The sequence below is a fragment of the Ooceraea biroi genome, chromosome 3 (assembly GCF_003672135.1).
Source record: "Ooceraea biroi isolate clonal line C1 chromosome 3, Obir_v5.4, whole genome shotgun sequence".
NCBI lineage: Eukaryota > Metazoa > Arthropoda > Insecta > Hymenoptera > Formicidae > Ooceraea > Ooceraea biroi.
In genome coordinates, this window is record NC_039508.1 from 4850319 (window position 1) to 4863125 (window position 12807).

The 12807-nt window shown below is 49.2% G+C and overlaps 1 protein-coding gene across 1 annotated transcript; it reads right to left on the bottom strand.

Moving 5' to 3' along the window:
- LOC105274524 (ubiquitin-60S ribosomal protein L40) lies at nt 1-1126 on the bottom strand. Its single transcript, XM_011330786.2, has 3 exons — nt 1018-1126; nt 405-604; nt 1-280 (listed from the first exon to the last, which is right to left on the bottom strand). The coding sequence occupies exons 2-3, from the start codon at nt 592-594 to the stop codon at nt 84-86; spliced, it is 387 nt and encodes a 128-aa protein (XP_011329088.1). The 5' UTR covers nt 595-604; nt 1018-1126; the 3' UTR covers nt 1-83.
- Between the last annotated feature and the right edge of the window lie 11681 nt (nt 1127-12807).

Sequence of the window (12807 nt, forward strand, 5' to 3'; positions counted from 1 at the left end):
TTTAGTTACAGTTTGCATTTATTTAGATGTAAGAAATATACATGCCATTTTCGCAACACGAAAAAGGAAGTTGGGTGTTTAATCTACTTCAGCTTCTTCTTGGGTCGGATGTTGTTTGTGTGGCCACACTTCTTCTTACGGCAGTTGGTTGCACGTGGGTGAAGACGAGCGTAACACTTGCGGCAGATCATTTTGTCGCAGTTGTACTTTTGTGCAAGTATACGAAGGGTAGGCTCAATCACACCACCTCGCAGACGGAGTACAAGATGGAGAGTAGATTCTGTCAACAGAAATCACACGTTTCAACAATCTGCTCTTTATTTCTCCAACTCAAAATTGCTTTGCATCGCATTCGACAGCCGAATCAACTGATATAAACGTATCATTTATAAAGTCATCTTTACCTTTCTGGATATTGTAATCCGAAAGTGTGCGTCCATCTTCCAGTTGTTTGCCGGCAAAAATAAGCCGCTGCTGATCTGGGGGGATGCCCTCCTTGTCCTGGATCTTGGCTTTCACATTTTCAATGGTATCGGAAGCCTCTACCTCGAGGGTAATGGTCTTACCCGTGAGGGTTTTCACAAAGATCTGCATGGTCGCTTATCTGGATTGAAACAAAATGGAAAAACTCGATAATGTTAGATCAGTAAAATCAACGAAACGAGGTTACGTTTCCGTCTGTCGCGTTTCCTCGAGAATACCGCGAGACATAACCTAATACGGAATGCAACTCACGTTTTATGAAAATATTATACAAAATAATATTATTCGATTGTGAGCAAGAAACACTAAAATTTGGAACAACCGACGAATCTCAACATTGATGACGCATGGTCGCCTGCGTGCGTAGCAACCTGCACTTGTTTCTCGCACTTTTGTTTGCAGACCAGACAATTCGGAATCTCGCGAGGAACGAATAATGAGAAATGCGACGTTGGACGCTCGTAACAAAGTCTGCGACAATTGATAAAATCCATATCAAGTACGCGAAAATTCACAAAATCGCAAAGTACTTACTATTCCGACAACGTGCTGCGACTGGATCCGACGTAAAGAGGTTCAGTTATGGCCGCGCTGCCATTTCCGTCAACGAAGGCGCCACAGTCGAGAGTCGAGAGTAGGTCGGAGACAAAGGTTGGCAACAGGAACAGGAAATAACCAATCGCGTTGCTCAATTTGGTCATCCGTACTCAAATCGTGTATTGGTTGTTGCCTGTTCCTTTGCATTGTGTAATAGGCTTAAGGTCGGAGACACAGGTTGGCAACGGGCAACAGGAAATAACCAATCGCGTTGCTCGATTTGGTCATCCGTACTCAAGTCGTGTAACGCGATTGGTTATTCCCTGTTCCTGTTCGAACGCGCGAGTATCAATGGATCTTTGAATTGCGTCAGTTGGACAACGTGTCGCGGCGAACCGCGGATTCGCATTCGAATTACTCCGTGTTTCTCGCGATGCTCGCGATCATTATTGTTCGGAAATCAATCTCGCGCCGCGCGCGTAAGATCGTCGCGAGTGTCTCGTGAAAGGCCTCACGCACGTCGTGACGCGTAAAACGTCGCGTGCAATCGTTGTTCTACGCCAAAATCGCGATTCCGATCCGCTCCGTTTTCGCGTGTGTGCATCGATTGAAGTTTCACGGCGGATTTCGCGTTATATGTTATTCGACCGGACGTATCGAAAACGCAGTGACAATGGAATGACGATTGTCGTAAGGTATGTGTGCGTTACATTTATGTTATTTTATCATTAGTTGTGTCACGAATGTATTCTTGCAAAGTCGGCGAAGCAAAGACCGCCATTTTCTGATTCGGCAACATGCACGATCGGCGACGATCGTTTCACGTTCGGAATATTTAACGGTGCGATATTACGACTGCGAGATCTCGGCGATTATACGATAACCGCGCGAAAATATGCACTCTCGAAAGCTGGCGACGTGAAACACGTACATTCTGCTTATCTTCAGTGTATCTTCAATTTTTCGCAATTTTTCTCGGCTCCATCTCGGGTGAGGCGAGAAAAGCGACGATGAGAGCAGAGCGTAAAAATAATAAGCGGTGCAATCTTTGTTTTATCTGAAGCCGGAGAGACTCGAACTTTTTTCAAGCTTTTAGTCAGTGTACCTTTACAGACGTGAACTTACATCGCGTGATGGAAAGATATGCGACAGTCATTAACGAGGAATAACGACATTTCTCGATTAATCATTATTGAATTACGCAAAACAATGCACCGCGCACAAGGCACCTAATCCGCATAAGCTCTGAATCCGCGCTGAGTACGAGCTGACGTCGCTCGCGCGCGTTCGAACGTAGTCCCAAATAACACTAATTTAGCAGAAGCAAGAGGGCTGGCTATCTACTCTTCATACGTAGCAAGCGAACGGGATACATCGACGAAAACGCTCCAAGCCAAATACGAGGATGGCGCCTTCGGAAACTTTTCTATCGTATAACGTCGTCGTCGGCGTCGCGCGGGTGCGCGCGTGTCTCCCCTAAATGTTTCGGCCAAGTACTTTAAGTTTACACGACGGGACAAGTTTGCGAACTTCAACTTATTTGCTTCCGTGCCGGATTACCGGTTAAACGGTCCCGGTCGCCGGGAGGGCTAATACAAGCCGGCGCGGCTTGCAATGCAAAAGGTGCGTGATCGCTGATACGAGACCGCCGTAATTTCGTCCACCGTATCGCGTTAAGGTCGAAACTTTGCCTTACCTTAAGCGACGTAACCCCCGTAAACGGGATGAAGGAAAAAACGTTGTAAAAGTCCGATGTGCCGCGGAAGCGCGATCGCGTTTTCCGCCGGGCCGCCACGGCCCGGTAACGGTTATCGCCAGTTAATGCCGGGTTATCACGACTAGTCGCACGTGTGACACCATGATTTGCGACGGCAGCTTGCCACAATGGGCTACAACACTCGCGCGAGATAATAAAGGAAATATGAAAATTGCCCACGCGATAAGAGGATCACACGGTTATCTTAAGTGGTTTAAGTTATTTACATCGGCTAAGCCGCTTAGGCGACTCGAAGTTTAACGTATTTTCGTTGGAGAACCTTATAAAATGTATTATTCGGAATATGCGTAAAGAGCGTGCGTCGAGACTAAGTAGCGATAAGTATGGTCGCTCATGCGGGTATACTTCATAGCTCTGCAGCTTTCCAGCGAGAACGTAATGCCGCAGAATACGGCTCCGCTGTCTCTTTTTCTCTCTCTTTCGAGTTTCAAGCTTCCTTCTCTTTAGTGCGGGATTCATAAAGTTAAATCCATAATTATATCAAGGACCTCCGCACGAGAGCTGAAATGTAAATCGCGATCTTTCATCGTCCGAGTAAATTTGAGCGCGTAAAATAACGGAAACGAGCTACTTGCCGCTCCTAATTGAATTTGAGCGCCAGCTTGCGCCGGACTCCCTTAGAGTTTTGCCATGCTATATATTCTCGGACAGAGAGCTTGATTGAATAACCGATCAACGGGCACGACTGGCGCAGTTATACATGTATGTTATGTTAGAAACTTGTTTAGCGTTAGCCCTCGGGACTGAAATTCTGCGGTGGCGTTGGTTGTTACAGTCGGTTGCGCCAGACATGCAAACTCACGCCAGCCGATATGCATCCGTACTGTCGCGGCGACGATTTAACTCAGTTGTTAGTTTATAACCGCATGAGAATGTCCTCGGACGAGCGGAAAGTAAGAGCCTCGAACTGTTTAAATCCGCGACTTTCCTCGGAGATCGCGTCAAAGGTTTTAAGCGTTTCCAAGAGCGCGAACTCGTTATTCATATCGTTCGCAAGAAATTTATGTGACGATTACGCGCACGCGAGGAGAGAAAGAAAGAGAGAGAGAGAGAGAGAGAAGCGATATAAAGATTACCTCATTTATAAGCTTATAAATACAAATGGCCGATAAACTGCACGATGATCAATAAAGCTTATCGTAACCGCGCAGTCTCATTCTCGGGAAAAGTTGAACTGAAATTTCACGAGATCCCGCGCACGAAGATCGTAAATGAATGTTATCAGTTACCCAATGGGAAGATTAATAATGTTAGATTTCGAGCAACGTAATACATTACATTGTCCGAGACGAGAAGTCACTGATATATCTCACATGCTCCTCCGCTCGCTGCAGCGTTATAAATAACAACTGCCGATATAATCGGGAGTCGGGCGATATTCCACAAAATTAGAAAAGATCCGATATAGGGAGAAAAAAATAAACCATCCACCCTTAATACAACTCATCGATCGTCGTTTATCCCGCCTCCGCGTCTCCCTCACCTTTTCATCCCGCACATTGACGGTTTCCCGTTGCAGTGTACCTGATACACTATAGAATGCAATCGGTGACGTGAGCCAGGCCGAATTATCGTCATCACGGTAAGCCGACCAGGTATCGCTCGCCGAAGTCAGCCGTGATCGAGATTCGTTTAATAGCTTCCGGACGTGGAGACGCCGTCAGCACGAACCGGATCGATGAATTTCGTAATACCCGGGCATCGATCGCTAGTGACGGCTATTTACTTTATACTTCACTCCCTTCGGTTCTCAGCTGAGGTACAAGGGCCCAGAAAACGAGGAGCGAGAGGACGGCGGTACCACGACGTCCTTAATTCTTACCCCGCCGACCCTCGGAGATCTTATATTTATCTTGACGCGACTACGCTAACGGGAAGCCAATCTGCGACCTCCCGCGCTCTCCCACGGCATAATGAAGGCTAATTAGGAAATTTTCCGATGGCGCCGCCGCCGACACCCCGCCCGCCCCGCGAAATTAATCGACTCCCGCCGCGCTCTCGAGCCCGGATAAGCGAATCTCCGATAACACGTATTGCCGACTAGCAATAAAGTTCGATGGGCCTGGGCAGGGCGACGCGTTCGTTACTTTTTCCTCGAGGCTCTTAAATCTCATTTAACCGGGCGCTTTCTCTTTATTCCTTGCTTGAGTCCTCTATCGTGGATCCATCTCGGATGCTGCCGACACGGATTTCCGCACGACGGAACGACGGAATCGAGACGCGGGAGGGATGAGCTGATATCCAATTATGCGCGAATTAAATTTTCCATTACATCAGCGAATTATCGATCAGTGGCAATGGCGAAGATCTCGTTCGAGAGCTTGTCACGATCGGCAACACTCTCGCGCGCGCGTGCGGCCATTTTAAGAGTCTCATCTGACTGACGCGACACGCGCGTAAGTAAATTGATAACCGCGAGACGGCCGGCACGTCGCTAATGTAAATTATAATTTGAATGGAAGTAAGTACTGTATAGCATAACACAGGGCGCGGGGCGCGAGGGATTAAATTAATAATTCCGTCCATATTGTGCGCGCGGCATGACTCGTGTGGTTACCCTCCTTCCCCAGCGGCCCAGAGGCCGCTCTGTTTAATGTTTTATTTATTTCTGCATCAAATTGCTCGCGCATAATGCGCGCCTGCTTGCGCCGCGCATAAGGCCGCGTTGCGCAAACGAGTTTTTCATCAGTGAGATATAAAGTACTTAACGACGGGAAACGGCTCCGAGAGCCGGTATCTCCCCAGGGGGTGGGCGCGTCACTATCCTCCTTTCAATGCAAAAATTAACGTACCTTGGCTAATACCTATTTTTGCAACGTAACCTTTTCTCGTCGCGGAACATTTCCCGCCGTAGGCGAAAAAAGGGCATTTACCGCTTCGTTTCGTCGTTAAGCCAGCTGTGCGCGGCACGCAAGACTTGCGATGAAAATTGCATTATGTTCGCCGAGTGACCCCATTTGGAGTGCGGTGGTGGAGCGCGGACGTAACGCCGGCCAGAGAGACATAGTTAATTCTACATCAATTAATATTGACTTCCTTTCACGTTTTGAAAGGATCGTTTCGTCACCGCGCCGACTTCCACATATGAGAGATAACATTTACAATCGCATTTCACTCGTCATCTCTCTGCTCGCGGAACTCTCTGTGCGCTTTCGTGCACTTCCGCTGCATTAAACGCCTGGCCGTGCTAACGAGGACGGCGTTACCGAACTCTCGAACGTAATGCGATTTGCCGCGTAATTTATTCCTCCGTTAGGAATATTCGCGGCGATATCGTGGAAATCGATTGCCAGTCATGCAAACTGTTTCAACTGACAATCTCTGCGATCGTCGTTCGCGAAATCAAGAGAGTCAAAACGAAACTTAACTTAGCAAGGGTGAGGAGGTGGGATTGCCTCACGATCGGTTTAACGTGTCGACACGCGACGTATCTCGGGGGCGGAGGGTGACCCAATTCGGAGGGTGCTCGAACGTAGGCGCCAAGCGAACCATCCCTAACAGACGTACCTGAAGTACGACGGAACGGGGTGGGTGCGGACACGCATACCTGTCAGCGCGTTTCTCTCCGTCTCCACATTCGCGCGGCAACGTGCGGTGTACGCATAGCTCGCAGTGCTGAACGCGCCCAACGGCTCGTCGTTCTTGTCACCGTCGTCGGCCATCGCATGCGTGTGCATACTGCGACTGCTCGGCTAGACGTCCGAGTAAATTAGACCATTTGGCCCGCCTGCATTATTGAGGGAAATCTGCGGAACGAAGCGACTGCGAGCTTGTAATGCGCGGCGCACTCGCAACTTCGTGACTTCTCTTAGCTTCCGCGAAGTTCGACCGAAGGTCAAGAGGGTTAGTCAGGACGGGTACGACCAAAACCGTACGAGCGAAACCTAGAGATAAAAGATGGTCCTGAGGGGACAGTAAAATGTGCAGGTTCTCCAAACTCCGTCAAAACGGCAAATGTACGCGACGTGTACAAGTTTGAAATATCTTTCCGATACGTGCGTAACAGTCGCTTCTATTTGGACTTTGATGTCACCTGAAGCTTGAGTTTTATTGCAGTAATGTTGTCTCGCTTTGATCGTCGTCTGATGAAATTTCAAAGAAACACCAAAGGCGGCAGCGCTTGGCAACGGCCGCTCGCGTGCACGCGCGTTTTGGAACGGAGCGCGCGTCTCATTACCAGCATGGAACAATTCACGTGCGCGCACCAGCGAAAGATAAAATCCGCAATTTTCCGCGTCGGCACAATAAGTCGCAATTTCAGCGCTTTCCAAGTTTGTTCGCTGCCGCACGAAATCGTTGCCGCGCCCGTCGACAGGGCGAACGGTGAGACGAGGAGAGAGGGTGAAGTCTCATTCATCGCGCCATTACAATACTATCATGATAGACGTGGAAACGGCGCCGCGAATGCGACCGCCGCCCGCGCTGCCGCGTTCGCATTGTGCGGGGCGAAATGACGTGCTGGTAGCGGCGGTTTTGCGCCGGAAGCCGACGGCGCGGCCGCTTGTTTCCGGTCTGGTTTCGCGAGTCAAAGGAAGACTTGGCCTCGCTTCCATCCGCGTCGAACAGCGCGCGCGCTCTCTCCATCCGGCGCCTCGAAACGTTAATTACAGAACACCGCGACCGTCCTTTCGTCAACGCTAATGAGGCGGAGAACTCGAGCCAACAGAGAATACTGTACATCGGAGCAACATTGGGTGGTCCGATCATCGATCGTGTCTTCCCTCGGAATTGCAAGCTGATCGGATGAACAAGGGGCGCCGAGAACTGACGTCGATCGCGTAAGGTTTCATCCTTTTGGCAAAAAGGATTACTACGATTACTGTCCTTGACAGCTTCGCTGAAGATGTTCACTCGAGACGCGCGTTCGCTCGCAGGCGAAACGTAGAAGAATCAACTTCGCGATATGAAATAAAAGTGCGAGCAGACAGTCGCGCCGCGAGTTTTGCGAGATTCGTTTCAGGCCGCTTAACTGCACCCGAGCGTGGCTCGATTACACGGCCCGGAGGAAAACGGTAGACGCGAGTCACCTAATTTTATATACAGAGAGCATCGGGAAGGAAGAGGCTTCTCGGGATTTATAGTCCCGACTCTCGGAAAACAAACACCGAATACGGCAACAGCAAGCTGCCGCAACCCCGTCGCGGGTGCTCGCTCGCGCGAATATACTCGCGAATGGAGGGAGCGAGTTACCGTTCCGCGCGCCTTTAAACTCTCGCGCTAAATGAAGTCGAGGGACGTTTAATTTACATATATTTAACTCCTCCTGTCTCCCTTTCGCCTTTTATTCCTTCCCTCTCTTTCTCTCCCTTTTTTTCTCCGTCTAGCGTATCCCTCGATCCACCCTCGCGTTCTCCTCCTCGTGCGGTCTAATCCATGGTATCTCGCGGTCATCCCCACCACCAGCGACGACGACAACCTCCCAATCCCTGGTCCAGCAACCCGGGCTACGCGTTCGTTCTCTTCTCTCGCTCTGTTTCTCCCCCTTTCTCTCTCTTGTTCCTCGAACCTTTGCTGCACTCTTTTCCTCTCTCTTTTCCTCCCCCGCAATCATTTCTCCCACCGTCCCTTCGTCCCCCCGACGCGTTCTCCCTTCGTCTTTCTGCCGTTCGCCCGTTCGCCCCTCTCGTTTCGGCCGCCGCTCCCTCACAGTCCCTCCACTCGCCGACTCTCTCCAACCCGAAAACTCGCTGACCCAATTTCCACAAAACTGCATTGCGTGTCCTACCTGCACACGGTTGCATCTACCTACCGGTGCGCATTTGAAACTGCACGCCGCCCTTCCTCCCTTTCTTTCCTCCTTCCCTCGCAGCCGATCTACTCCTCGATATATTGCCCCCGCGTGTGCCACCCTCAACCCCATTCGCCTTGCGGACACGGGAAAAAAATCTGCCGTTTCGACCGGGGAGCTTCGTGCCTCCGCTTGAACAGCGACAACCGGCGGAAATAGGCGCAAAAAGAAGAGAGCCAAGGGGGTGGATTTAGCAGCGCTCGCGCGACATGACGCTGCAAACGACAGCGTACGACAGAGACGAAGGGCAAGTTAACGGAGAACAAAAACTCTTGCGGGCGTTAAGTGTGCATCGCGCGAAGAAATTTCGTGTACCAATTTTTTTACTCACCCCATTTTTTGCCGGTCGTTTTGCTCTTACCGAAGAGTAGCTACAAGGGAGTACTGGTTCGCAAGAAACATGTTGGCAACCCGGCTCGAATCGCACGCGCGCGCGCGCGCGCGTCGTATGTACTGACATAACGAGTATACGTATATGGGCTGCAACGCGTATCCCAAACTCCTCGTATGTGACCAATTCACCTCCGCAATTGTCCGACACCCAACATGCCGGTCTCCGATTGTGTGACGCGTCCCCATAAATACCTATCCGCCGACCACGAACTTCGTATTGTCGCATTAGGTACGCAGAACAGCAATTAATATCGGAAAAACATCGGGAAATGAGACTCGCGTGACTCGTCGGCAAACAGTGCATTTTAAACTGGCGCGATCTCGCGATAGTGGACAGCGAAAGATGGACGATTCGTTCCCTCGTAGCTGGTCAACACGCCTGCATATACAAAACCCGAAATTTCCTAGGTACCTGGTTAAAGCTGGATCGATATTATTATGTAACATTATAGAGCCGGTAAGACGATCTCACATGTATGTACTATCGTAACGACTATGTGTGTGTGTATACATGGTATTCTAAAACAAAACCGGTCCTCGTTGTTCGAGAAACTCGAGTCAGCGCCCTCGAATGCAGCCGTCGTTATTATTAATGGTGCCACGTTAGCAAGTTTTAATAATGTTGCAAGCGTGGGGTAAACGCGCGTCATTCCTTATGTTGTTAGTGCATCGAGTGTAATTTTCATTAGTCTCCTGAAGGCGCGAGGCAAAGCTAACGAGAGTGAACATGAAGAGATACGATACGATGTACATCACGATTACAGCACGGTTGTAACGCCATCAGCATAATTTTTTCGAATAGAATCGAAATTAATTAAATAGGATACGTATTGAATTATAGAGAATATAATATAATTAGATTACGATATAATTAGAATAATTCGCATGGGAACAATAATAAAGAGGAAAACGCACGGAACACCGTGCGGATTACGCGAGATTCGGATCGGAAATCGAAATAAAAGTGGCAGACCGTCCATCAATGAACCGTAATTACTGACGCGGATCGCTGCAGGCGTGATTAAATCCCGTACTCGATTCATTGTGACGCAACTCTAATTGCGCTTTCCCGATTTTCTGTTGTCAATCTGTGACGCGACTGTGGTAACTGCAAGACGGATAGAGGGAAACGTAAGGAAAGGGAGGTCGACGTGAGCAACTAAGATTGCAGCGAGGAACATGACGGTTCAGCGGGGTCCGATAATTCCGTGGCACGCTGCGGGTTCGCTTGTTGTTACCAGGTAAACGCGCGATTTTGATTCGGGGTCGAAGTGTCATGAAAGGTTAACCATAGTTAAACGAGTTCGCGTTAAGTTAGGCTTGAGTTTCGGCCGGCTATGTCGCGGGCACCGGCAGTTTAATGATCTTGCTAACTCGGACGGGCTTTTCCATTATTAATTCGATCCGCGGGTAAACTCCACCTGTCTCATATCCCGACGTAACGCCGCCGACGAAGAGATATCGTCCTGATAAGATCCTGATATGATGCACGAGCGACGCGACGCGCTGACACCAAACGTGTAAATGTGATTAGCGAATGTGTGATTAGCGTTAGCTGACTAGACACCTGACCTGGTGTTCACAGTTCAACACGGGCACCGTGACATCAGCCTTTCCACATGTTTCCACACGTGCAAACTACTTTGAGCTACCATCGATACTTTTTTACGGAACCGGAGAAAATTGATAAAATCGGCGCATCGTGACTCGCTCGCGCAAGAGCGCGTGATCAATTATTCGCCCCTTGACATCCGTGCAATCAATTGACCGAGTTTCCAGTTTATGCGATTTGCTAAACGCCGACTGCGAGAATTTCAACGTTGGTCCCGTTACGAAAGATACAAACTTTCGTTGGTAATTGTCGGGAAGTGAAGAGAAGCGAACTCGTGCGATGCGAGCGAGTTTCACCGCTCGGCTTCAGATTTTTCCGAGACGACGGTATTAGCGAGCTCGACCCATCCGAGGTCGTCTATTTTTACGAGAAATAAAAATATTTTATTAAAGCGAACGGAAAAGTACCAGTGCCGCGGTCCATGGCGCCCTCGGTGTTATGAAACTTTCATATCCCGACCATACGCTCGCTGGTAATGCAGAGTTAAAGGCAATGTGCTCGGGAGCCCGGGGAGGTCGGAAGGTACGGTTTATCTGTCCTTAGAGAGTGATGCGGTTCCTCTTAGATTACAAGTACTTTACGTATTGTACCGTATACCCCGACGATTGTAAAGTTTCGGAAAACCTGGCGTGAAATACACATTTACTTTTATGTGTATATATAAAGACACATGCACTGTAGAACGCGTGAAACGTGTGCTGTTTGGGATTTCACCTCAATATCTTAATTAATGAAGAATCGTTAATTGACAAGAAGATGCATCGCTCTCGTCTGAACTCTTTCGATGAACTTTCCACCATCGTATCTATAATTTTGCTTTCTTCTTTCTCCTGAAAATGAGCCAGCTCTCCTCTCTAGATCCGTAAAATAATTGACTCTCCGCTACGTGCGCGTGCGTTTGCGGATTTTTGTGGAATGCCTCACACTCTGCTTCATCCGGCAGCGGGCTAAAGCCACCGCTGACCAAATACGATGGATAAGGGAGGGACGATGGGAGAAGCGAACAACAACACTACGACGACTCTCGAGAATAACAGCGGCAGCGTTGTTCGCGGTTGAATCCTCTTTCCTTCCAGGAAGAAAGGGTAAATATTACCGTCCCACCCATACAATAGTTCCGTAAATAAAGGACCTGCATCACGTGCATCATAGGTATAATGCGATTCGATCGCATCACACCGCCTGGTTTGCGGATTTGCTGACGCGCGATTTTCCGCGTGTTCGTCGATAATCTCGGCGCGAAAAGTCGGCTGCGAATTTTAGGATCGCGCGGACCGCATGGCATGTGAAAATCGGAAGCTGAGCCATCTCCGGCTCAGATAGGGATTTATCGCGGGAGAGATCAACGCGGGCGTTAATTGCAACCGGGCCTTTTCCCGGTTATAGACTGTTGAGGTCATTTTCCTAATACTCGTTTTAGGAAAAGAGAGGTTTGCTATTAATCAACTCACTTGATTATATGCAACACACAGAACAACTTTATTATACTTCTACACGCGGTAAGCGAACAGAACAGAGTAACGTGGCGCGTGTGCGCAAAGTGCTCCGAAAATCTGGCACGCGCATGTCTCCAGCTCATGCATCCGGGTGTCTTAGGGCACATATGCGAGAATATTTCTTTAACATAGACGATATCTGCTTATCTGCACGAGACGCCGCAAGCCGCGGGTCATCCATTGTGCCCGAGTTTATCGCCGGGGTCAAACCGAAATGAACGTGCCGGCGACACGTGTCGGGTTAACCATTAATTCGGGCTTACTCATACACAATTCAAATGCAACCCGAAGCCATGGCGATCCGGATTCGCCGTCCTCTAATTTAAGCCACATCACAAGAGCGGCGCACGTTGATTAGCCTAGGCAAATGATTGGTGATACGTACACCTGGCCGGCAATCTCGTCGGCAAGCATGGCTTATTTACACAATGAGCACGGCGCTCCGTGTTTGCATTCGGTAGTAAGAAGCTGCGGATCCCATTACCCAGCCGCAACTACATAACGCGCTGCATAAATATACCGTGTGTCCTGAGCGCGCGCTGCTTCTATGGCGTTCTAGTTACCAAATACTCCGCTAATGCTGCTGTAGCCTGCCGTCGTACAGTTTACGGATTATAAAGTTACAACGTTCATCAGAATTCTCTTCTCGGCGCCTTATTATTCTATGAGATGATCGATGGTCAGAGTAATCTAACGCACGGAGATGCTCGATCTTGCGAAA

Excerpts from the sequence above, each read along its gene's own strand:
- LOC105274524 (XM_011330786.2), bottom strand. The coding sequence starts at position 594 with ATGCAGATCTTTGTGAAAACCCTCACGGGTAAGACCATTACCCTCGAG. Across the intron at positions 281-404 it reads GGATTACAATATCCAGAAAG|AATCTACTCTCCATCTTGTA; the intron begins GTAAAGATGACT and ends TTCTGTTGACAG.